General features: G+C 42.7%; 1 protein-coding gene across 2 annotated transcripts in view; it reads right to left on the reverse strand.

Moving 5' to 3' along the window:
* Positions 1-5,200: 5,200 nt before the first annotated feature.
* The window catches only part of LOC309719574 (ADAMTS-like protein 2), a 35,964-nt gene continuing 15,447 nt past the window's right edge, over positions 5,201-25,717 (reverse strand). For both annotated transcript variants that reach the window (XM_082555749.1, XM_082555750.1), the window contains exons 3-19: positions 24,125-24,267; positions 21,810-21,885; positions 21,454-21,556; positions 19,925-20,070; positions 18,943-19,066; positions 18,682-18,762; positions 18,401-18,576; positions 16,701-17,001; positions 15,299-15,644; positions 13,798-13,901; positions 12,762-12,888; positions 12,455-12,668; positions 10,593-10,748; positions 9,424-9,594; positions 7,296-7,472; positions 7,036-7,180; positions 5,201-6,815 (exon numbers count right to left, since the gene is read on the reverse strand). In XM_082555749.1, the coding sequence (XP_082411875.1) occupies positions 6,688-6,815; positions 7,036-7,180; positions 7,296-7,472; positions 9,424-9,594; positions 10,593-10,748; positions 12,455-12,668; positions 12,762-12,888; positions 13,798-13,901; positions 15,299-15,644; positions 16,701-17,001; positions 18,401-18,576; positions 18,682-18,762; positions 18,943-19,066; positions 19,925-20,070; positions 21,454-21,556; positions 21,810-21,885; positions 24,125-24,267 (2,718 nt within the window). In that variant the 3' untranslated portion in view covers positions 5,201-6,687. The remainder of the gene's footprint in view (positions 6,816-7,035; positions 7,181-7,295; positions 7,473-9,423; positions 9,595-10,592; positions 10,749-12,454; positions 12,669-12,761; positions 12,889-13,797; positions 13,902-15,298; positions 15,645-16,700; positions 17,002-18,400; positions 18,577-18,681; positions 18,763-18,942; positions 19,067-19,924; positions 20,071-21,453; positions 21,557-21,809; positions 21,886-24,124; positions 24,268-25,717) is intronic.

The following is a 25,717-nucleotide window of genomic DNA, read 5'->3' on the forward strand; positions in this document are numbered from 1 at the left end:
AGAGGAGAGGGGGGTCTTGGAGAAGAATAAACGCAACGTCCTCAGCACCACTTTCACACTTTACGTTACTCTGTATGAAAAAAATAACTACACTTACTCACATATTGTAGTTACAGTATATTAGCCCAGCTAAATTACAGACCATAGACTCAGTTTTAGGACTCTGAACTAGACTAAATTAGAATATGCCGCTCCGTCTGCTACAAATGAAACTCTTACACTTTCATGTCATTTAAATTGCAGTTTGCTTTGAGCCCTTGGTCCCAGATTTCTGTGCTGTTTTAGTGTTTGCATTTCTTATTCTTGAAGTTGTTGAGCTTGTGGTTCCTGTTTGCCTTTGTTGTTATTTTTTTACAAGATGTTTGGGTTGTGTGATATTATCTTATTTCTGTGGTCTCTGTGTTGATTTTGTTATGACAGTCTCCCTGTTTATGCCTCTCTTTGTCTCATCTTCATGCTCAGGCTTAGCTGTTTACTTCCTTACTTTTTACTTCCTGTTTTATTTTTTAAGGTTAGTTTTCTTTCGTGTCTTACATTAATTTTACATTCTGCCCTGATTGTCTTCACCTATGCTCATTTCTTTTCATCTTTGTCTCTTTGTTCTTCTGTCACGTCCCAATCAGCTCTCAGTGTAAATGTAGCCCTGTTTTCCCTTTTCCTTTGTGATAAGGCATCTGATAGACGGCTCATTTTTGCTTACTGCATGTGGTTTTCTCTCATTTGCTCCTTCGTATAGCTGAACTTTAGTTTATGGTTTGGATCTTTAGCATTTTGCTAAGTAGACCAAAGATCATGGCCTTTGTTTTTATTTTGACAGCATACTGTATTTGGGTCGTCTATACTGCACAGCCTTGACACATATCTTTGACACCTGCTGTCAAATCCATAAGTATTTGAGATAATAACCCTCAGCCGCTACAGTGGAGTGGCCTATAGACCTGGTCCCTGTACTACGAAGCAAGTTCACATACCCAGGATATCTGGATTCACTTAACCTAACAATCAGGCTAAGCAGTCAAGGTGGATATCATCCTAATAAGATGAGTGAGTTCACGTGACCTGGAAACTTGGAAACATGACGAGAACTCAACACACAACCTGACACTGGACAAAGGAAGACATAGGACTTAAATACACACAGGAGGTGATCAGGGGAAGTGGAAACACCTGGAGAATTAGCTGCGTAAATATAAGTAAATGAGACTTAAACATAAACAATCAGAATCAGAATCAGAATACTTTATTGATCCCTGGGGGAAATTATTTTTTGTTACAGTGCTCCATTTTAAACCAACATTAAGACAAGACAGACAATACACTAACTAAGAATAGTACAATATATACATATATATACATACATACATACATAAGTCACTCATAAATAAATAGCTGAACAAGAAACATGTGTAGTTGTAGCAGCAAACAGTGTGTTAAGTGGATACATTGTACAGGGAGATGGCCACAGGCAGGAATGATTTCCTGTGTCGTTCAGTGGTGCTTTTCGGTAATCTCAGTCTCTCACTGAACGAGCTCCTGTGACTGACCAACATGTCATGGAGTGGGTGGGAGGTGTTATCCAACATTGTCTTTATCTTGGACAGCATCCGCCTCTCCGACACCACCTTGAGGGAGTCCAGCTCCATCCCCACAACATTGCTGGCCTTACGGATTAGTTTATTAAGTCTGTTGGCATCTGCGACCCTCAGCCTGCTCCCCCAGCATGCAACAGCATAGAGGATCGCACTGGCCACAACAGACTCATAGAAAATCCTCAGCATTTTCTGGCAGATGTTGAAGGACCTCAGTCGCCTCAAAAAATAGAGACGACTCTGGCCCTTCCTGTAAAGTGCTGTGGTGTTTTTAGCCCAGTCCAGTTTATTGTCAATGTGTACTCCAAGGTATTTATAGTCCTCCACAATGTCAACACTGACCCCCTGAATTGAAACAGGGGTCAAGTGTTTCCTGGTCTTCCTGAAGTCCACGATCAGTTCCTTGGTCTTTGCCACGTTGAGCTGCAGATGATTCTGCTCACACCACGTGACAAAGGAGTCGACCACAGCCCGGTACTCTGTCTCATCATCCCTGCTGATGCATCCAACCACCGCAGAGTCATCAGAAAACTTCTGAAGATGGCAGGTCTCTGTGCAGTGGCTGAAGTCTGTGGTGTAGAGGGTGAAGAGGAAGGGGGAGGACAGTCCCCTGTGGTGCCCCTGTGTTGCTAATCACCTTGTCAGACACACACTGTGGGAGACGTACATATTGTGGTCTTCCTGTCAGGTAATCAACAATCCAGGACACCAGAGAAGCATCCACCTGCATCGCTGCTAACTTATCACCCAGGAGGGTCGGCCTGATGGTGTTGAAAGCACTGGAAAAGTCAAAAAACATGACCCTCACAGTGCTCGCCGGCTAGTCCAGATGGGTGTAGACACGATTGAGCAGGTAGATGATGGCGTCCTCTGTTCCGAGACGAGGCTGATAAGCGAACTGAAGGGGATCCAGGTGTGGTCTTACTATGGGTCGCAGCTGGTCCAGGATGAGCCTTTCCAGGGTCTTCATGATGTGGGAGGTCAATGCCACGGGCCTGTAATCCTGGGGGCCACTGGGACGAGGCGTCTTTGGTACAGGGACGAGGCATGATGTCTTCCACATCACCGGGACCCTCTGCAGACTCAGACTCAGCATAAACAGTTTATGAAAGACTCCACACAGCTGGGGGGCACAGGTCTTGAGGACAAGGGGACTCACTCCGTCTGGTCCAGCAGACTTGCCTGAGTGAAGTCTCCTCATTTGCATCTCAACCTGGTATTGAGTGAAGGTGATGGGTGGGGGAGGGGTGTCAGGAATCTCACAGGAGGCAACAGCGCCATGTGAAGGGAGAGGCTGGCACAGTGGTGTGGCTCTGGATTCCAGGCTGACTGCAGGTGAGGTTGTGGGGGTAGGAGCAGACACTGTGGTGTCGAATCTATTGAAAAACAGATTCAACTCGTCGGCTCTATTCTCACCTCCCTCAGCTCCCCTGCTGTTGGTTGGCCTGAATCCAGTGATGGTCTTCATGCCCCTCCACACCTCTCTCATGCTGTTCTGCTGGAGTTTCCACTCCAGCTTCCTCCTGTAATTGTCCTTAGCCTCTCTGATCTTGTCCTTTAGTAACACCTGGACCTTCCTCACCTCCTCTTTGTTGCCCCCTCTGAAAGCCCTCTTCTTGTTGTTGAGGAGGGCTTTGATGTCCTTAGTCACCCACGGCTTGTTATTTGGGTAACAATGAACAGTCTGAGCTGGAACAATGGAGTCGGTGCAGAAAGTTATGTAGTCTGTGATACACTCAGTAAGCCCATTGATGTCCTCGGCGTGAGGCTCACAGAGTGTTTCCCAGTCGGTCACCTCGAAACAGCCCTGTAGTTCTGCTAAGGCCTCCTCTGACCACCTCCTGACAGTCCTGGTGGTCACAGGTTCCCTCCTCACAATTGGCACATAGCGGGGGGTGAGGTGAATCAGGTTATGATCTGACCTACCAAGTGGGCGGAGGGAGGAGGAGCTGTATGCATCCTTGACGTTAGCATACAGTAAGTCTAAAGTTTTCTCTCCCCTGGTGGGACAGTCCACATATTGTTTGAATGTTGGTAGTGTATTGTCCAGTGATACATGGTTGAAGTCACCCGAGATCACAATAAAGGCACTCGGGTGCTGAGTTTGTAGCCGAGCTATGGCAGAGTGGATAGTGTCACATGCAGCTGTGGGGTTAGCAGAGGGGGGTACATAAACAGCCACCAAGATGACGTGAGAGAATTCCCTGGGTAAATAATACGGCCTGAGTCCAACAGCACACAGTTCAGTGTCCGGGCAACAAATCCTTTCTTTGATTGTTATGTTGGCAGGGTTACACCACCGGTTGTTAACTAAAACAGCAAGCCCACCTCCTTTCCGCTTACCGCTAGCGATGAATGAATGAATGAATATCAAAGTATAAGAAAACTCCAAACCCTGGGTCAATTGACCCAGAACCGTGCCATAATATTTGAATATTAATGTGTAAGTTCACAGATTTATCAGTATCACATCATTAAGACACAGGATAATCTGATTGATTATAATTCTTATTACATTAAATGAGAGTTTAGATATATATGTGTGAGGCACAGCTGTCGTGGTGGTGTTTAACGACCTGAGAGAAATAACTAAATAAATAGAATTTAAATGCAGGCTTAATCTGCATGCAAACATGATATGAAGTAAACAAGTAAAAACAGGTGGGAGTCAAGGACAAGGAGACGTGTGCCACAGTGCAGTTCATTCATTCCCAGTTCACATCTTGCTATGATATAGTAACGCAAACAAGCCCAGTAAAGCCTTTCTTTTCAGTTTCAAGTCTTCTGTCATAGCCATCTAAAGATATTAACTCTTCCTAAGATGAAGATTATTTTGGCTGCTCCTGTATTCACAAAAGATGATTTGCAGACTATTCTTTGTGGCAGTTGCCCTTCGTGACACAATTTTATTGGAGATTATGTATCGGAATTTCAGGAGCGGGATCACACCTCCAAACACACTCCTTCCGGTTGTCATCTGTATAGGTTCCCCCAGTTCTGCAAGCTGTTCATTCTCGTTTGCGTGCCCCACCGTCCCTCCCTCCTTGTTCTCAATTCTTTAACTTCTTCCTTTCTATTTAGTGCATGGGGATCTGTCAGGCCCACAAGCCATCGCCAGTCCCCTTCCGGCCTTTCCCAAAGCGCAGCTCAATTCATGTCAAAGCATTCACTTTTACCTACTAGAACGCTGTCAAACCTAAAATGAAGACGTGGGCCCAGCTAGTGAACAGGAGTTTGGGTCTCCTCCTGAGTTTTAACAGGCACTTGTTAGGTAAATGTGTAAAGCACTACACTACGGGACCAACAGACTAACCTTTCTTAAAGATGTGCGATTGCCCCAGTCTAACTGAGGCTTTGGAGATATTGGCTAACAACAAACTACCATCCTCTGAACTGGCACAATAACTAAAAGTAGCCAGTCCCAGTTGTGTTTTAAGAAAAAGAAATCTTCAAGTCAGACAAGTCTTGTTGTGACTATGTGTTAAAATGTTCCTACAGATTTCTTTCTACAGTTTGTTACTCAAATTAAAAACTCAAAAACTAATGTGGTATCCATTCCTGTAAAGAAAAATATCAAAAAAGTGCAAAAGTTAAACATGAGAGAGGCGAAATGTTTGAACTGTTATTTAATTGAAATACATGTCAGTACCATTAGGTTTTCAGTTTATTATCAACAGTACACAAACTCCATATTTAGTTTTGTACAAAGAGGTATCGGCAATATAAAAACACAGTACACATTAGTTAGACATACACGTACACGTCTTCTGAATACATTTCACCCATACTTCAAGTTTCAGGGATCTCTCTGTCTGTGTTCGGATCAACTCTCTCCTCCTCTGTCGCGCACACAGACCAGAGCTGGTATCAGTTGACCTGATGAATAACCATAGACTGGCATCAGGAGCGTCACGCTAAATGAAAATGTTCTATCACTAATAAATATGCTTCCATATCCTGCAGGCACGCCGGTGTGGCGTCAAAAGGCAGGAGACGGAATGGAAATATAAGCTATATATATATTTATATATATTTAATTTTTTTACTTCCTGTTTGGCCATACCAGACGCTAAAACTGAAACACATTTAAATAATATTTCATAAACAGTATCTGTTTTAAATATTCTACTCATGCAATATCTTCAGTTGAGAAATAATTTAATAGAGCTCTTCCTTGCAGCGATAACAGGAGCATGCTGCTAACTGGTGATAGAGGTTTGTGAGACCGCTTTACTGTTGACTCCGTTGTGTCTCCAACTCCGCATGTTGTTTAGCGCAAATTTTCTAAAGGAACTGAAATGATGGACCCATAAATATTCAGTAACAACTGGTACAACAGGGTCTGCAGGGTTAAATATAAAGAAAATAAGAAGAAATATGATAATAAGGGAGAGGCATGCTCTGCTTTATTTTCCCCGAGGGGCTGATAAATGATAAATGAGCCAAAAACGGCGCTTCCTTGGTTCACTACTAGAGGCTGGGTCAAAAAGTGAGTGAGCTCAGGAGCAAATTTAGAGGGCACAACGCTCTGACTGTGAGAACAGAGGCTCCACTCACCTGCTGTTTGTACCTGCTGTTACTGAGATGCTGCCACAAGGGTCTTTATAAGATACGTGAGGATTATTTTGAAATATTACTCATGCAAAGCTACTCTGGTAGAATCTAAAAATACAAATATTGACTGGAAAAGAGCAGAAAGGAACTATTTAATATTTGATCATGCATTGTGTCGGAAATCCTCTCAAAACAAGAAGAAACTAAAATCTTTTTGTAGCATCGAAGCAGAAAAAAGAGACGTTTGTTTACTCGTCCTCATTAATTTCAAAGTGCCTCCCAAAGTGCACATTTCTTTTGTCTAATTTTGTGTGAGAACACTGCAGCTGATGTTGTAACATCAACAGGAACTGACAGGACTTCATTTGAGATCATTTAAACTGACCCATCTAAATCCAAGTTATCTGAGGAACTTCGTCTTTTTAAAAAAGGCAGACTGACATTTATCTTTCCCTCATTATTCACAGTAACTGCTGTACAGCTGAATGTATTTCCTCATGCCGGAGTTGAGAGTCAGGGTGGAGAGAGGCTGCGGCGTCCTCGACTAGGAGGCTGGAGGTCGAACAGCGCGGCAGGAGTGGCAGCAGGCCTTGCTGTAGTACCAGTGGCTACACAGGTTGACCTTAAGAGCTAGCAGGCAGTTGGTGGAGGGCCGATCCTGACAGCTCTCATCTGGGAAACAGTCAGACTCACAATTAGTCCTGGAGGCAACTTTCAAACAGCTGTGGAGATTATACTCCACTCTGAGCTGTCTATCTTTCTTCAATACTGCCTCTGCCAAAACTGGCAGACATGAGTAAAAAAAAGGCAGCTGGCAGTTCACTTATAACGCCTGCAAGACTCATTAGGAACAGTGGTTAGGAGGGAAGTAGCAGATTCTCTTTGTTGTTACCTGGAGGCTCAGTGGGGCACGGCTGCAGAGTGCAGGTCTGTTTGGCCACTGGTTTGGTGAGGGGGTCACAACCTCGGACCAGCTCCCTGCCCTGGTAACACTTCACGTCCCTCATCCTCACACCGATGCCACATGTCTTGGTGCACTGAAGGCACATGAAGCCAGAAACACAGTCATTAAACACGTCTGTTTTGCTGTTATCCTAATTTATCTTCATTTTGAGAGTTTATTTCACACTCGAAGACTTTCTGTGGACCCACCTCAGACCAGGGGGTGGTGTACCATTTGAAGCATGGCCTCTCGAAGCAGGTGTTCTCTTCTTCAGGCTTCTCGTTCCCCACACATGCCTCCTCATCGAAGATCTGGAACTTTCCTCCGCTGATGCCGACGCATTGAACGATCCTCCGTTTCACACCACGACCACAGGTTGTGTTGCACTGCAGTTAAAGGTAAAATCTTTGTAGCATTGTCAACATTAAAAAGGGACTTTGTGCATTTAAAGTTTCTTCATAAAGCTCTGCAAATATTTCATAAAAAATTATATCCTTAGTTTATTTGTCTTGGGGGTTTTTTGTTAATAAACAGTCTGAAAAATGCAAAAGTTGCAGTGCAAGTTGGGCCTTTTGTTTTATAGAGGAAATGTTCACCCTGTGAATATATTCAGAACCTAACAGATCTTCCCTGCATATTCATGAAAATGATAACACTATCTCCAAACATGCTCCTTTCCTTTTTGTTTGAACTGTTACCACTGTGTGAAATATTAAATGCTGTTAGATTGCATTATTTTAAGAAATCCCATGCTTGTAACAATTCTTTAGCTATTCAGTGACAGGAGAGGAAAGTCTTTCAGAGAACAACAATTAAAGAGTCTTTGGGTGAGCACTGACTGTTTAGGGTGTTGGATAAAAATGTCCCAACATTTGCTGTCTTCTTTATGATTACCCTCTGTTGATATCCTGAATGTGGTCTGTAACTGAGTTGGTACATGTGACTGATACATGTCAAAGTAACATCCACCTGAATGGCAGGAAACCAATAACCTTGTCTGGCTGCCTTCCCTTCTGCACTCACACATACACTTAATGTAAATATCAATCCATTCTCTTCCGCTTATCCTTTTCAGGGTCGTGGGGAGGTTGGACCTTATTCCAGCTGTCTTAAGGCGAGAGGCGCAGTACACCCTGGACAGGTCGCCAGTCTGCCGCAGGGCTAACACATAGAGACAGATAACCATTCACATTCACACCTATGGGCGATTTAGAGTTCCCAACTAACCTATAGCCACTACTGCATGTCTTTGGACATCTTTAGTGTGTGATTAAGGTTGTCTGATTAAATCTGATTAAGGTGACAGACCTGGTCACCCTAATCCAAACTAAAACTAAACTAAAACCTAACCCTTACAGGCTGCTCTACAAGAGGTAATGATGAGAAAGTTCCATATGCAGCTTTTCAAATGAGTTAGTATTGAAATATAAGATGGCCTGTAAACAAGGTTTCCAAACAGGGAGACCAAAACCCTAAGCTACTGCAGAGGTGACAGGTTCATATCCATTCCTATATTTTTAAAGGAACAACGCAGGGGGCATCCGGAATTGAACCAGAGACCTCGTGATGTGCAGTCAAATACTCTTCCACTGAGCTACTGCCCATGTCTGACATTTTCCAACAGAAAGCAAATGCAGCACGCATAAGGCAGGGATTATAATCTGTTGCAGACATATGCAGGCATCACGGGTGAGGAGTCTCTCTGAGTACACTCAAGTCTGCTCAAAACCACCTGAAGGGCAGATGGATAGCATGTGCACTGACAAATAGTGTCTCAGTGGACAAATATGAACTATCACAAAAAAAATGTGCAGGCAAGCTAACATCTGCACATATCCAAGTCACTCAGACCCAAGCAGACCCTAGCATGCTCACCGAACTGTATGCTCTAATACATGTTAAAACCAGATCTTTAGATCAAGGCTGTTACTGGTAGGTTTAGAATGTAGTAACATTTCTTTAGCAAAAGTTTAAAACTAGAGCGAATTAGAATAAAGCCTTAAATGCATTTAGGTTTATAAAGGAACTATATCTAAGTGTTTTCATGGGATTAGTCAGTATCCATCCAGAGGAAACAGCTGCATGATCTTTACTCATAAACTAGTTAGAATCCTCTTGTAAAGCATAAATTTCTTTCCCCTTCCATAACTCTAGGCACTGGGATTTGAACAAGAGACCTCTTAAAGTGCAATCAAATGGGCTCCCACTGAGCTATAACTCCAGGTCCCCCCAAACACGTGTGTCATGCTTTTCTGTGATTACAAAAATCACTTAAAATGTGTGTCGGGTCTGCTCGTAGTAACATCTTAATTCAGACAGTGTGTATCCGGGCCTCACCCTCTCCCAGTCTTGACTCAGCCAGTGCGGAGCGCAGTCTCTGTCTCCACAGGGGTGAATGGCTAAGGGCTTGTTCTCTGCTGAGCACTGGTTCTCGGGAACCACGCGACCCTCCGGAGCCTTACAGTACACATGACGCACCATCTTCCCCTGGCCGCACGACCCCGAGCACTGCAACAAACAAAGGTCACGCCCGATGAGTCATTATCAAGCGGGAGCAATTGAGTTCTAATCACAGTTATCTGCAGCCAAGCTTTGTCGCACACAGCGTGAAGTCATTTCAGGTCACCTCACATCATGGAAAATAAAAGATCAGCATGTGAGGCCGTGTTTAGGCAGATGTTAAATAACAACACATGTCACCAGAGTTTAATATTTACTGCAGTTAAAGTAGTTCATCAACAACACAACAGCAAAACCTCACTATGCTGCGCACACTGAGTTTATTATTAAAAACTATATTTGTTGGTCGTGCTGCGATTAAACTTTTAGACCAGGCGTGTGTAGCTCAATAAGCAAGTTTTGTAGCAGCATGGCTTTATCCACGTCATTTACATTTACGAGACAGGCGTAATTTCAAACCAATTTCCTTCCAGTACAGAATAAACTTGTAAATCTGAAGACATCAGAAATGAAAAGTTACATCTGGTTACATCTGTTCTCAGTTGGCAAATTTATGAAAACAAAGATAAACTTTTTTGGCCTTGAGTTGTGAATTGTGATTTTTGTGTGTCAAAGTGACAGCTCTTTAGTTTTCTGTGTTTTTCCAAGTCGGAGGCTGCGGTTGTAAATTAGTCCTGCGATTTTCCAGACTTTCACTTTGAATGGAACATCGGCAACTACACCTCGTGTCCGTAACACAATAAAAGCAATAAATTCACACCGTGGCACTTAAAAGACGGCTGGGACAGACGAGCTGTTTTTCCAACAACCATGAAAATGATGGAGGAATGTTAGACGCAGGAAAAAGAATTTAAAATAAAAGAAATAGAACGTTTAACTTAGACACGGATTGTAACATTAAAACATAAATTAAGCGTCTTTCCTTTTTTTCACTGTCTGAGATTCCAGCAGGGACGAGAGATAAAATATGCAGATATGGTAAGATTTTAACTCCTCATCACTCATGTTCACTGACACGCAGGTTTGTGTAAAGTAAAAACACTCACGGGTCCCCACTCGGACACAGTCCAGTGGCGTTCGCAGGGAGGACCGGTGCAGTTTTTGACGTTCGGCGGTTTGGTCAACGGGTCACATGGTCTGGTCTCATCAGAGCAGCGCACATCGCGGGTTACCTGAGCTTTGCGGCCACATTTAGCAGGACACTGCAATGAGGAAAGAGTCGTTGTCATGAAGAAAATGAAGCACGTTGATTGGTAGAAATGCATTAATTACATTATATTCTTTATTGTTTATCTTTGCTTTGAATAAATATCTTGAAAAGACAGAAGAAAATTATTTCAGAATCAGTAGGAACTTTTATGGGTGGCCTAGGCATCACTTTTAACCCTTTAAGACCTACCATAGAACCAAGTTCGCCAGAGCTTATATTATATTTTTACATGCTGTGGAGCCATTTTTGGGAGCATTTCAAGTTGCTATACATCAATACAACCATTATAGCCCAAACTTTAATAATATGTCTGCATTAGGTGCATAGTAATTACATAAATTGCAAAAAAGTGCAATAAACTACAAAAAAATTGAAAATCGTTTTTGTTTTTTTAACATATATTTCTAGTTAGAGAAATTTAAGAGGCTTATCCCTCAAAACTGTAAATGCAAAAAAGTTACACAAACTAGTTTCCCACCACAGGAAATTTATTTTGAGTGTCTTCATAGTTTTATTTTTGAAATACACCAATTTTTATATACTGCAGGAAAAACGAAAATAAATATTATAGTGCAAATTTGCAAAATAACAGCATATGCATCAAAATAAACTATTTCCAGCAGTGCAATATGAGTCTTAAGCATCCCAGAAACGACACAGAAAGTCATAAAGTCAAACATAACTTTTTAAAACACATAACAAGTAAAACACAAGCTCATAAGGCCCCGATCGTAAAAAACTACATTTCCGCGAAAATGACGTCACTTCCGGTTTCGGGCAGGTCATGCGGTCATGTGATAGTTCGCGCTGATGGACGTAGGAAGTGTTACAAACAGCTGATGGATCGGCGAAGCGTGTTTCTGGAATATCATGTTTTTGTTGCTGCAAGTGATTTTTATGCAGTTTTTGCAAAGCTATATGTGGAAGGAAACTGTGACCTAGGACAAGCTGATGGCATAAGATGTAAGTACAACTCCTCCAGTTTCATATGCAAAAAAAATTATTGCGCTAGCTTACTTGGTTGCAGAGCTACCGGGATTTAAAAATAGTTACGCAAAACAGAGCGTGCCCGCTCCGATCGGCTGTAAAGGGTTAAAGCTTTTTCCTCAAAAATGCACAAAACCACCCCAAAAACATGTTTATTACATTTTCCTAACAGCACCGTTTACTGTTCGTATGTAATGTAAAAGAATGAATGAATGACTGTGGTCATGTCTGCATTGATCCACAAAGAAAAAAAAACATCAGCATGCGTACCCGACATTTCTGTCATTCTCTCTCTGTGTCATACAACCTCTAACAATCTAACAGAGTCACATTTAGGGTTTTTGGTGTCTGTTAAGTGTTTCTGGAGAATCCATCAGTGACCACAATCTGACCACAAGACTGTAGCACACAGCTGCAGCCCTCAAAGCTTGACAAGAGAACGACAGAGACATCTGCACTGCAAGAAAAAACAAATCCTGCAGAGTGCCGGGGAATGTTTGCACAGAAATCAAATGCAAAAATCCAAGCAAACAAAAAAATATGCAAAGTAAAGATACTCTGTATGTTTTAAAGGGACAGTTCACCTCAAAAGTACATGTCTTTCTTAAGCTTGTAGTGCTATTTATTCAGCTACATCTACTCAACACACAGAAAAGTAAATCAGATTGTTTTAGTATATTAGTACAAGCTCACATTCCTGGTTTATCATACCTCCATCCACTCGGCCACCTCCCACTGTGGGCCGCACGCGGGGCTCTTGCAGGGTCTTCTCTCCACGGGTCTCTCCAGGTCAGCCATGGTGCAGAGGTCACTGTAGACCGAGCTGTCCAAACCCGGCGAGAGCATCTTCCAGCAGCGCACCTGACGAAACTGGAAACCTTCCCCGCAGGTCCTGGAGCACTCGCTCCAACTGCTCGCCTCCCACCTGAAAGATTTGTCCATAATTATCAGAGGAAAAGAAGCAGCCACAGTAATGATCTGTTTATTAAAAGGTTTATGTTCCTCCGGGGGATCGCACCTGGGCTGACATTCTCGGCCAATGCAGAAGTCATGGACTGGCTCTGGTCTGGTCAGAGCATCGCAATACATATCGTGTACTTCCACGCCATCGTAACGAACACATGTGACAAAGGACCTGGAGACTCCTGGATTGTAGGCAGAGTAAACTGATTTATGCAACGCATTTTATATACAAGGGGGGAAAAAAAGCACAGTGCACACAGAGTATCAAAGTCCTTTCTAAGTGCATTGGATTTCTGTATATTAGTGCAATTCCTGTTTTGTCTTGAAGCTGTACCTATATTGAAAAAAAAGTCCAGTGGAAATCAAAGTGACCACTAGTTCAGATGAAGTCAAGCTCAGCAGGAATCTCAGTAGATCAGCTTATCCTAAACTGATGGCTTAGGTGTTAGCTGTCTGCTAAAAATCTCTATACTGCATGCTATCTGAGATGCTTTCGCCCGTTCGCGGTTTTTACAGGTAAAGTTGCTGTGCTGCTTTCCAGAATTGGAAACACTTATTCATTCATAACATTTGTTCATTAAAAAACAGAGAAAAAACATGAAACATAAAAGTAAGAGCGGGAGAGGAGGTGGGTTGCAATGCAAACCATCTTGCACATGTGCAGCTCCTGTGGACTGGCTAAAACTGGTATATGTTCAAACTGGATGCATAGACAGTACAGCTATCAGCTCACATGGGCCGACACAGAGATCACCAAATTTGCAGGAATTGGAGTGGAGCTTGAATTTGTGCCCTGGCATAAATTACGTTAATAATAACTTGTTAAATCTATCTTCATTTTAAACAGAAACAGAATGCATTGCATGTCTTACATAGACAATGGGAAAATTACAAATTATATGGAAAGGAACAATCACTTCGCTGCACAGCAAATGCACAGAAAGTTGCTGCACCACACAAGCTCTGTCAGGTTTCAAGAGTCAAAGGTGTTACAGGGACCTGTCAGGTCTGGGATCTTAACTGATATCACACTCTCACTGAACATGGATGTTCTCATGGATGTTTTATGTGTGCTTTGAGTGTTTGCATACCTATGGAGCAGGTCATGCTGCACGGCTCCTGTGATGAAAGTTTCCAGCGGTACAAGTCAGCAGGACTCAGCTTCAGGTTCTTCTGGTAGAGCCGCTGATTCCCCCTGTCACGCACAAAGGACACAGGTCAGTTGTGTGTGTTTGAGTATGCAACTGCAGCATGCTATGCAGATGCAGTTCCTATGAATCCTCAACCTGCAGATATCAAGTTTTCAGGGCAACATTTTAAGAGCACGTCTTCAAACCGGGTAATTTGAATGAAATATCCTTTTCGGGACTTTTAAGAATACCCAGGAGTAAACACACAAACACCCACACAGAGGCAGGCTGTCTCCCAGGCCTCAGACAAGCACAGCATGACAGCTGATTCACAGCCCGCATCCCGGCAGACGCACTTTGTTTTTTCACCACATCACATAAAAGTCATGCACACATTCCTGTCATAACAGTCGTTCCCAGACATTTATCTGAAAATTGGAGACACGTTGAGTTATACCTCACCGGCATCCCTCCATGTAAGCCAGACCAAATGCTGTCCATTATTTTCTCACCAGAAGTGATGGCAGCCTGACAGCGGAACACGTTCCCCTCTGCATCATATTTCTCACTTTTCTTGCAAATACCTTGAATTATTTGTTTCTAAGCACGGCTGCATTTCCCACCTCCTCCACCTTCCTCCCCTCTGTGTTGCTCTGCTCCGCTCGTTTCCTCTCCTGTCTCTGTCTCCCTGAGGAAAGGGCGTGTCGCTGTATGTTTTATAGCTGCTGGCTGCAGAACGGGTGAAGCCAACATGAATTATAAATATGACGAATGCAAAACCTGCCAAGTCTACCTGTCGGCCTGTCCTGCAGCATATATCTGCCTGACTGCTGTACTGACCGTATATCTACTTGTCTGTCTGCATTGCTTCCTTGTACAGTACTGGTCCACCTGCTTTTCTGCCAATTGGTCTACCTGTCTGACTGATTTACTGCCTGCACTGTTTATCTATGCGTCTTCCTGCTTTGCTGCTTGTCAGTTAACATGGCTGTTTTTTCTTGCAACCAGTACAGTGTACATTGTGTATATTGTCTCATCTAACTGCCTAGCTACATGCACATGCGCCTGATTACCTGTCTAAGTGTACGTCTGTCTTTCTACCTGCGTTACACTGACTACCTGTTATTTTGGCAAAGCTGTCTGTTCCACTAGCACTCTCACTTTGAACCTTTTCTTGCCGTCAGTCTTGTCTCAATGTGACACTCTGTGTCTCTGCCTGGACATCTCTTTAAAAGCGCCCATTTCTCTCAGCCTGCTTCTCTTTAGCCTGCAGCCAGAATCAAGTCCAGAGGTTTGACAGTGTGTGAACAGTCTGAACACTTTCAGTCCAGACTTCATCCGATTTGAGATGAAATGTCTTTATGTGAGCCCAAACCTGAACCTGTGAACAACGGGCTTCTGCTCTGCATCATCTTAAAACTCATATGCGATGCTGATGTCCCTTATGCTCTTTTTACATTACCTGGTTCTGTTGGAGCGGTTGGAAGTCCTCCCGCCGCTCGGCACCGTCCTGTTCTGGCTGTCTCCGCTGTCGTTGCGTTTCTGGCCCAGAGTAAACTCGAGTGTATCGTTTAGATCATCTCGCTCCAGGCTGCTCAGACCCACTTCTGCTGGTCCCACCTCAGAAGAGAACAAACTGTCTCCCTCGGTCAGCAGCTGGTTGGTCGAAATGTTGATAAGTAACTCATCTGCACCAATTCGGCCGTCCATCAGGACCCTCCAGATGAGGTTTGGGGAATCGGGTGGTGTATCCAGGCCCGCACCATCAGTAACAGGTTTGGCAGTGCTGTCTATTTGGCTGCTGTTACCTTCACACAAAGTCAACAAATTCAGCTCTGCTTGTGATGGAAGTCATTACAAGTTATCTGAATAAAGGATTTCATAAAAGTATATTTTTAAAAAAAAACAGGAAACACTAAAATCACCAACAAAACCTGTGATTTTCTGGAATCTGGAGAAATCTCTGCATGGAAAGAACAAGGCTGAAAACGTGTAAGAGTGTCAAACACAAGTCCCGGGGGCCAAAATTGGGACCAGAAAACTTCTAAACCAGTCCAGTGGATTGCTTTGGAAAATGTGAGAGAGGACATGCTCTTTGGACTTTAAACTCTATTTTTCTATTTATTTTTGTAGGTTTTTTTTTTTTTTTTTTACTTTTATAGCTTTTCCTAATGATAAAGACCTGAACCATGGCCACCATGTATGTCTGTGCTTTACCTTGTTACTAGTTACAGAGAGCTGTGCCGGCAGATTTCTTTTATTTACTAAAGCAGAATCTTTTAACATGTAGAGAAAGTGAGTAAAAACTCAGTGAGTAAAAACAGAGAGTGAAAACACGAACGAGCGGTTTCAGTCGGAGCGCAGCATCTTGTCCGTAGTATGATGTCGACTGGAGTAAAAAGTGTACGGCGAGCCTTTCACCACCGCCGCCTCTCCCTGAAGCAGTGGTGTAATGGCCTCAGCAGTCAGCTGAATGAGCTGAGAGCCCTCAGGAAGTGCCATTACTGCTCATGTTTGTGATGCTGCCTTTCTTAAAAGAAGAAAACGCCACAAAACTCTGAATTTTTCATCTGCTGCTGATTGTTTTTATCTAGCCGCATCATGAATAATACAGAGTTGCAAAGGGCCATCTTACACACATCCAGAATAAGGCAGTAAGATGGAGGGTGGTGCTACCTGGCTTAGGATCCATCATCTGTCTTACAGTCATCTTATATCAGAACTTATTTTTTATATTGCTTTATATGCCCTGAGCTACACTTCCAGGAGGTATAAAGGTAAAGGAATTTTTTCTCTAAAAATGTGCATGTAAATTGTATGTATTAGTGTAATAGTTTATAGAGAACTTGTCACATAATCTCTACCTGTAAACTTTGGGGCAGCTACTCCATCTTCACAGTCGATGGCTGCTGTCTCCTCATACACCTCGTTGGTCTCTTTGCCCTTCTGCCCATCTGTACCTTCTGTCTCCACCTGGCCCCCAGGAGCCACCTGGTCACAGATGCTGCCATTGGGGGTCAGTAGACCACTTACTTCTACAGACACCTCTCCGGCTGAGGTGTCTGACCCGGTGTAGACCGGAGGAGGAGGAACGGGTGGCAGGGAGTCTCGGAGGACTGTGTATTCGTAGGTGATGTAAGGTGTGCGGCCATTTTGGTTCCACACCTGTCAGATGAGGAGAGTAAATCGAAGATGTTTATGGAGTCACAAAACAAAAACTATAATTAGACCAACTCAAGGTGGTCTCAGAGATAGACTCAAACATTCAGACAGAAAATGTTTGGTTTAATTAAATTTTTTTATATAACTGTTGCCTCAAGGATGAATGTGTTGGCAGTCTCCCCTGCTACGGTGAAAAAAAAACATGCCGTCAGTCTGAATCAGCGGGACCTTTAGCCCATAGCTAGCTAATAAAAACAGGCCATTACAGCAAATATTCCTACATTTCTATCATATAAAGGCTTTTGTGAAATATTGTGTAACGATTTTTAATGGGGATTAAAAATGAGAATTTGTGATATGTGAAGTCAGTATATACAGTCATATGAACAAGAAAGATTTCACATGTTTTCAGTTTGATCCGACTGTTTGTGCAGCTTTTCGGCTGTCCAGCATCTCTCTGCATTGCTATCTCCTCGGTCCCAGCGACCTCCCAATAAAAGAAGCTGATCAACCCAAGCTGCTCTGCCAGCCTCCTGACACCCCCTGAACCCACTGCACCACGACTCCTGTGCAGCAGAACTGCAGACCACACCTCCACCACAACAACATTGATTCATTATGTTTTGTGTGTGATTGTCTATGCTCAGCTCTCTTAAGGTCCCGTCAAAGACACAAGGTCTGTACTGGGCCATTGCGAAACATTGATTCTTTTCTTTTTCAGCCGTTCTGTTGTAGACTTGGTGCTGTACATGAGATCATTGTTATGCTGCATGACCTAGTTTTGGCTTTAGCTGTCGGACTGAAGGCCTCATTTCTGGCTGTCATGGGCAAGTTCATGGGCAACAATGCAAGATGCCCAGGTCCTGAGGCCACAAATCCCAAATTATGACCCCTCCACCACCATGCTTACAGTTGGCATGAGGTGTTTGTTCTGGTATGCCGTATATGCTTTTCTTCAAATGTGGCTCGTTGCAGTATGGCCAAACTTCTCCATTTGGCCTCCAAATTGTTCCAGAAGTATTGTGGTTCATTCATAAGAGACTTGACGAACCCAAGCCGTGTTGCAATGTTTCCTTTAGAGAGGTTTGGGCTCTCATATGCTCTTGCATATTCAAAATTTTTCATCTTAAAATTGCTAACTGGTCACCGATTGAACCAACACAATAAATGCTCACAATGAAAATTCATAGTTCTTTTTGTGCACACGTTTGAAATTCATAGGTGTTGTCTGTGCACATCTGCACTTTCCAAGGTGAAAGCATCGATTTCATGTTGGTTTTTTATGGATGAAGCCACAGTACTTTAACTTTGCACCATGGCAGCAGCGTGGTTTCCACAAGCTATAAACAACAAGACTTAAATCATGGAATTCAAGAGTAAAGGAGGAAAGGGTAATGTGTACCAGAATATTGATGGGTTGGTCAATGGGGCCTTTGGCAACAATGTACTCGATACCAGTCTCATACACGTCCATAGGTCGGCGGTATTTAAAGACGGTGCCTGCTGCATGGAAATTCTGCGGACTGTCCACCTTGTAGTCACCGTTAAAGAAGAAGTTTCCTGCCTGATCAGTCACAGCTTTAGGAGGGGGAGAAGCAGAATTAAGAGAACTTTAAAACAGTTCTTTGCTTTCTTTTTACACACTGCAATAATATTTGTGTGTGTGCGTGGGGGGGTATATACCGAGAACATCAGCCAATTTCTTCCTCTCGATGATCTGTATGTCCCAGGAGCCTTCAGGGATTTGAGTTATAAAAGAGTAACCTGCATGACAGCAAAGAGAAAGTCATCAGCAACATGGCATGCTCTTTGTTTATTTAACAGTAATGACAGATCGGTCAGTTTTTAATTCAGTGTCTGGTCCTGTCCTAGTTATATTAGGCCATGCTACACTGTAATAATAGTTTTTGAATATGCATTAGGTAACTGAACTGCGAGGTTTACCCAGAGTCGAGGGTCCTCGACGGAAGTTTCCAGTGACTCGGCTGCAGCTGCTGCCGTCACCCTGACAGACACCACACTTATCCAAAGTGTTGGAGGAGAACAGTACCCCATCACATCCAATTGGCTGAGCAGCAAGGCAAGATGTGGGAGTACAGAAGACAAAGAATCGTACTAAACATGTGATAATAATTAGCTCGCTTACCACAATTGTTTTGGGAAGGTTATCCAGAAGAATTTACTGTGCACAAAAGTATCATGTGTAAAAATGGTACTACTGAAAGATTTAGCTTCTTCATTGCTTCTTCGTGTTTTGTTTTATCTACACATTGTAACTCTTGGGGATTTCCCAATTATTGTCTCAACCTTAATGAGAAAAAAAACCATAGTTCCTCATGCTGCATTGAAGGTGTCTGTATCTTTATTGTACTGCATCTAAACAATGTTTCAAAGCAATGTAAAACCTGTGCTTCCTAAAGTGTCCGCTTGAGGCTGGCTCCAAATCCCCACAGATCTTAACATACCTAACTTTGGCTATGTGATTAACACATTTACAGTCTGAAACAAAATACAGTTTCGGTCTGTAAAGCTAATTTCCGCCCTGTTCTCTTCCACTTATCCAGTGCAGGGTCACAAGGGTGCTAGGAACTATCCACGCTGTCATAGAGTGAGAGGCAAAGTACACCCTGGCAATTTAACCTAATCCCACCAATTACATGCTTTTGGACTATGGGAGGAGGCCAGAGGACGCAGAGAGAACCGACATAAACACCAAGGAATATGTGACCTCCGCATCCTCCAGATGATGGATTTGAACCCAGTACTCTCTTGGTGTAATGTTAATTATAGAGTGCAGAAACCAACAACTGACGTGATGCTACATCCTGCAGTGTGGCTCGGCAATAAATACAAATAATGTTGTGTTAAATTTGATTGGGAGACATTAGCATTTAGTGATGCCAAATAAATAAGAAGCTGGACTCACCTCACACTTACCGTCCACGCAGACGCCGCGGTAGCTGCTGTACTTGCAAGACGTGCCGTCTCGTGCCATCACCATCAGCTGCCTCTGGCCGTCGGTCGTGGTGCAGTGGAGGTCACAGGGATTGCTGGAGATATGAACGTAGTCATCTGGAGACAAATGGTAGATGTTTTTCACTGTTTTATACCCACTTAAATTCGCAAGGTCAGACTGCATACTGCATATTCCTAATAACTTCCGGCAATGTTATACAATTATTCTTTAGCCACAACTGTTCATTTCTTTACTACTGTACTCACACTGCATCATAGTGGTACAAATATATGCTGGTATATACCAGTATGATGTATATAAATAATATACAATTATTTCAATTATAGTTTCATTATGAGGACTCAAAGCAACATCAACTCTCACTGGTTTTGTAACCTGATGAATCTAAGTAATACTTTTACTCCTTTTTTCTCAGGTTTGATTTCCATTAATCAATAATAATAAAAAACGCAAATCGGATTCTTTAACTAGTCCTCAACAATTAGTCATGAATTTATCTGCCATCATACTGTTCATATCCTGGTTTCAAGTTCTCACGTTTCCTGTTTTATTTTGAAACATCTCAAACTGTTTTCATTCTTGTTAATTTTGCTTCTACTTCCCAAGCCTGCCTCAGTCCTGCTATAGTAAGTCTGAGACTGTCTATCGCGTTACCCTCTGTTCCAATTAATTAGGCCGTGCCTGTTAGATCCTACAAGGCCATTATAAAAGTAGCTTTTTTGAAGGAAATGCTAAGGCATCTCAAATGTGCATTATTTTTAAACACCACCAGAGGGCGATAGCTCAAGTTGCAAAAACACTACTGGTCCTATAGGAGTCTTTAGGAAAACGGCCCTTTGCTGGTGTTTCTGTAAACACTTTCCCGCTAAGTTTATGGGCTCAGTCACTCATTTCAGGTCGTATGAATAAAACATCAAGTCCATTTTATAAATCTTGGTCATTCTAAGTTTCAGTATGCTCCACCCCTAAATCACATCCAGGTTCAAAACACCAGGATGCCAACTGCGGTAATGTCACGTCTTTTTCAGTGTCTGCTGGTCCCACCTCAGCTACAGTAACTGATCAGAGTTGGAACTCTTGACCGCTCTTTCAGGAGCATTTTCATGGCTGGTGTGATGAATTTTCAGATGTGCTGCAGTTTCACTTAAGAAATTCTGTGATTTTGTTCATTAAAATGCTTCGTAGCACTAATTGGCCAGTGTCTGTGTGACGCTCCCAAGCAGTCTATAAATGCACTAACAACGATAGCATTGACTAATGCCTTAGCACTTGACCTGGTCATCCACTATCAGCACATCAAAATCAAAGAGGCCAAGTCCATCTTTTATATGCAGTTAAAACCACTTTATCAGAAGATATACAAAGTTTGTTACTTTGGTTTCTGGTTGTGTTGAAGACTAGCAGGTCATAGAGAAGAATTCCCTCATCACTGCACTATTTAAAGAGAGGCTGTCAAGGTTTTTTATTGGTGTTATTACCGGGATATAGAGGTTTCCACTGATAGTTCCTCCCATTATAACGTTGTGAGTTAAAGGACCAACATTGCTCCTCTCTGAAGCTCCTCCCAGTGGGAGGACATTCCTGCAGAGAAGAGACACAACACAGACCATTTAAAGAGGTTTGTTTCACACTTGTTAATATGTGGTTTTACGGTATGCTATACAAATAAATTCTTGTTAAGCCTTTATTTGTGCAGAGGTGGTTTCTGAGAGTACACTGTTGGGAACTCCACCCAGCTCCATGACAGCCATCCTGTTCAGTCAGCCAGTCAAATCCACCGTGTTTGTTTTAATAAAGGTGTGAGACAAAAATGAACTGGAAGTGTGTGACTCACTTTGGTGTTGCAGAGATAATATTTCTTAGCAGTTCCCGTACAGGTCATGTTGTCCTTCCCAGCAGCAGCTTTCTTTCTTTGGACCGAAAACAAACATTGAATGAAAAAAAATAAGGCAATAAAAATCATACTGAGTAGAAAACACAGTAGAAATATATCAGCATTGTTCATGTCTGTTAGCTAAGCATAAATACATTTCAGCCCAAACTTATCACTCTAAACTGAGAGACTATATAGTAGGTAGCATTGAAACTGTTGACTGTCAGGTTCTACTCAATATGAACCTATGTAGGTCTTTTATTGGAGTATATACACTTCATTGGGTACACCTTGGTGGGGAAGAGATTTTGGCCCATATTGACATGTTAGCATCAAAGAATAGCTTCATATTTGTTGAGAGCAGATCCAAGATGTGAATGTTTCATTGCGCCACATCTCAAATGTGCTCTATTGGAGTGAGATCTGGTGACTCTGGAAGTCATTTGAGTACAGTAAGCACATTCTCCTGTTCAGGAAAGCAGTTTGAGATGATTTGAGCTTTGTGACATGGCAAGTTATCAGCAACAATATTCAGACTATAAGATTTTAAATGATGCTTAGTTGATATTAAGGGGAACAAAATATCCCCCACATAACTGAACCACCACTAGAAATCTGACTTACTACTAACAAGAAGGCAGGATGGTTGAATGCTTCTGTGTTGGTTGTGCCAAATTCTCACCCAAGCGCTCAAAAAAGTGAACGTTTTTCTAGTTTCCTGGTTTTAGCTGACAGGAGTGGCACCTAGTGTGGTCCTCTGTTACTGTAGCTCATCTGCTTCAAGGTACAACAAGTGTGCATTCAGATATGCTCTTCTTCATAGCTTTGTTGTGTTGAGTTACTGTTGCCTTCCTATCACTTCAAAGCAGTCTGGCCATTCGCCTCTCACCTCTGGCACGAAGGAGGCATTTTCAGCCAGAAGTTATAGTTTCTGTTTCCTCTTCTCAAATTTCCTACATTTTACTGTGAGCTCATTGAATTAGAACATGCACAACTGCCACACATTACTATTAATGTTTCTGCATGAATATGTACTTTAATGCTTTCCTGTTACTGCCATTAAAACACGAGAGTCTAAAAATAAGTTGATCTGCATCTTTGCTTCATGTGCATCTTTGCTGATTTGATGAAAGCCCAATTAGGATTGGGCTAATTGGAATTTCATCAAGTCAGCAAAGAGGCACAGAAAAGAAGATCAGACACCAGGTAGGGAGGAATAGAAAAACAAGCGCAACAACATTGTCATCCTCTATGTAGCCGGTGTATCAGAAAAACTCAGGCGAGTCTTCTCCAAGCACGACATCCCGGTGCATTTCAGACCCAGCAACACACTCACACAAAAACTGGTTCATCCCAAAGACAAAACTCCAAAACACAAACTTAACAATGTGGTGTTTGCTGTACAGTGTAGCGAGGAATGCCCAGACCTCTACATTGGAGAGACCAAACAGCCACTTCATAAACGCATGGCACAACATAGAAGAGCCACCTCCACAGGACAAGACTCGGCAGTCCATCTGCATCTAAAGGACAAAGGTCACTCTTTCGAGGATGCCAGTGTTCATATTTTGGACAGAGAAGACAGATGGTTTGAAAGAGGAGTAAAAGAAGCCATTTATGTCCACTGTGAGCGACCATCTTTGAAAAGAGGCGGTGGTTTACGACACCAACTGTCTGCCATCTATAATCCAGTTTTGAGATCCCTTCCCAGACGCCTTAACGCCCACTCACATCCTGGGCCATCTGACCTCAGGAAATCACATGATAGGGTGGGTCCAGGTTTCACAATGAGCTCACCCAAAACCTTGGCTGATTGTAACCTACACCAGTTTTCACACCTTGGCTCATGTGATTAGGTAGAGGATCATCAGGGGGTCCTTTGTCCCTCTTCAGATGAAGCTTGTTCAGAGGGGACGCTCCCACTCTGAACAAGCTTCATCTGAACAAGCTTCTCAGATGAGAGGTGAAATGTCTTCGAGCAATTTAAAGAAGTCCAGACGCTTTTCTTTCCAAGCTCCTTAGACCAGTCAGCTTTACAGTCACAAAGAGCACCTTATAGGACAGTCTGCCTACAAAGAAAAATCAACTGGAGCTCACAGTAGAAAAATTTGGAAGTTTATTGGAGGCAAGTAATTTTCCCCTCTGCGGTGATCTTAGGCCAAATCCCACTTTAACTGCTGACTGTATGTAAAATACCATGAACAGTATTAAACAGGGTTGGAGATGTGTCCATTTCTGGGATATTTTAGCTTGTCGTCTGGTGCAGACTGACTGACCTCTGTTTGAGGCAGTGACGCTCCTGTGACATCACTCCTCCTCCACAGGTACGAGTGCATGCTGTCCACTTGGCCCATTCCCCCCACCAGTACGTGGTCACCTCGAGCTGCTCCTCCAGACTGTTGGAGGCCACTCCGTCCTCCTACACACACACACGCACACACACACACACACACACAAACTTTACTACTTAACACTGCTTAACCAGCCAATGTAGTAGTGCCTTTGTTTCGTGTTAATACTCTTAAAGATGCCATATGGTTTTTATTTTAAAAACTGTTTTATAAAGCAGCTGGCCGAGGTCTTCCTCAGTGCCATTTGGGTTCCTCTCCAGTGAACCAAAGATGGATTGTAGCCTTGATGAACTTGGCCTAGCAGGAGAATAACCTCATCTCCCATTTACTACTATATACTCATATCTTCTCTAACTGTAAACTTTCGAATTTGTAAATATTTGATCAAACTTTCTTTGCAGCACAGGAAGTCACATTATCAAATTTATTTAAAACATGCAAATTTCAATCCATAAAAGGGGGCATTTCATTTGTTGCATTTAGCTCAGAATTGCAAATTCCTGATTGTACTCTAAAACTGACATGATCAAGTAAACTTCACTGTAGGCTAATGGGCTAATAATTTGCTAAACCTTTTGATATTCTGGGCATCTGCCACTAGTGCTAGCACTCGCTGTGGAATATTGACACAAGCAAAAGTGGCAGAAAAAGCAGAAGCAGCATTAGCAGCTGTCATAGCATTAATGCTAGTGGTATAAAAACAGAGTTAGCACAACAGCGTGCGTCACAGTCGAGCAGAATCACGCTAAATGATCGTCAGAGTGTTTTGTGCTGAGGCTTTGGCTCGTGAAGACGTTCAGCATTTCACACATTCCTGATGTGCACCAGCAGCATTAACTGAGGCCGGTGGCTGTGTCGCCTTTTATTCAGACAGATTTATCAGAGTGACCGCTGGAATGTGCACTGAGCACCTTGAAAAGGTGTGAGATGGAGCAGCTGTGGGAGAGAGAGAGAGAGAGAGAGAGAGTGAGAGACACTGGAAATACCAGACACTCAGCATATGTGAGAGAATGGGAGATGGGCAAGAGTTAGAGTAGAGGGAGCTGAGAGGAGTCATTGATCGGTGGGCTGACAGATCAGTTTTACGGCCATTCACCAAACTGCTTAAATTACTGAGCATTTGGTATTTTAGACTTTTATGTCTTTTAGTTTCAGCTCAGTTGGTTTAAATTGATTTGTTTTGCTTTGTTGGTGCATTCTGTCACTCTTTAATTTTCGCTCTCAGAGAAAGAAGTGATATTTCTCAGTCTGGCCATCCTATTAAGATCAATTTAGTTTGAACATGGCATTTTACAGTACGCTACCTCTGACACCAGGCTTGTTTAATGTGACTACTCATGACTGATAGCAATGGTTCATGTACAGTGGATATATAGCATGTATATGGTGCACATGAGCCTACATTAACTTAACTGGTCATAAAGACTGTTTTCAGTGGCTTTCAGTTTAAACACGATGTCATGGTTTTACTTTTAGTGCCTTTATTTCTGGGGAGGAATATTGTTTATCAGAAATCCG

This window comes from Aulonocara stuartgranti, assembly GCF_965226115.1.
Source record: "Aulonocara stuartgranti genome assembly, chromosome: 12".
Taxonomy (NCBI): domain Eukaryota; kingdom Metazoa; phylum Chordata; class Actinopteri; order Cichliformes; family Cichlidae; genus Aulonocara; species Aulonocara stuartgranti.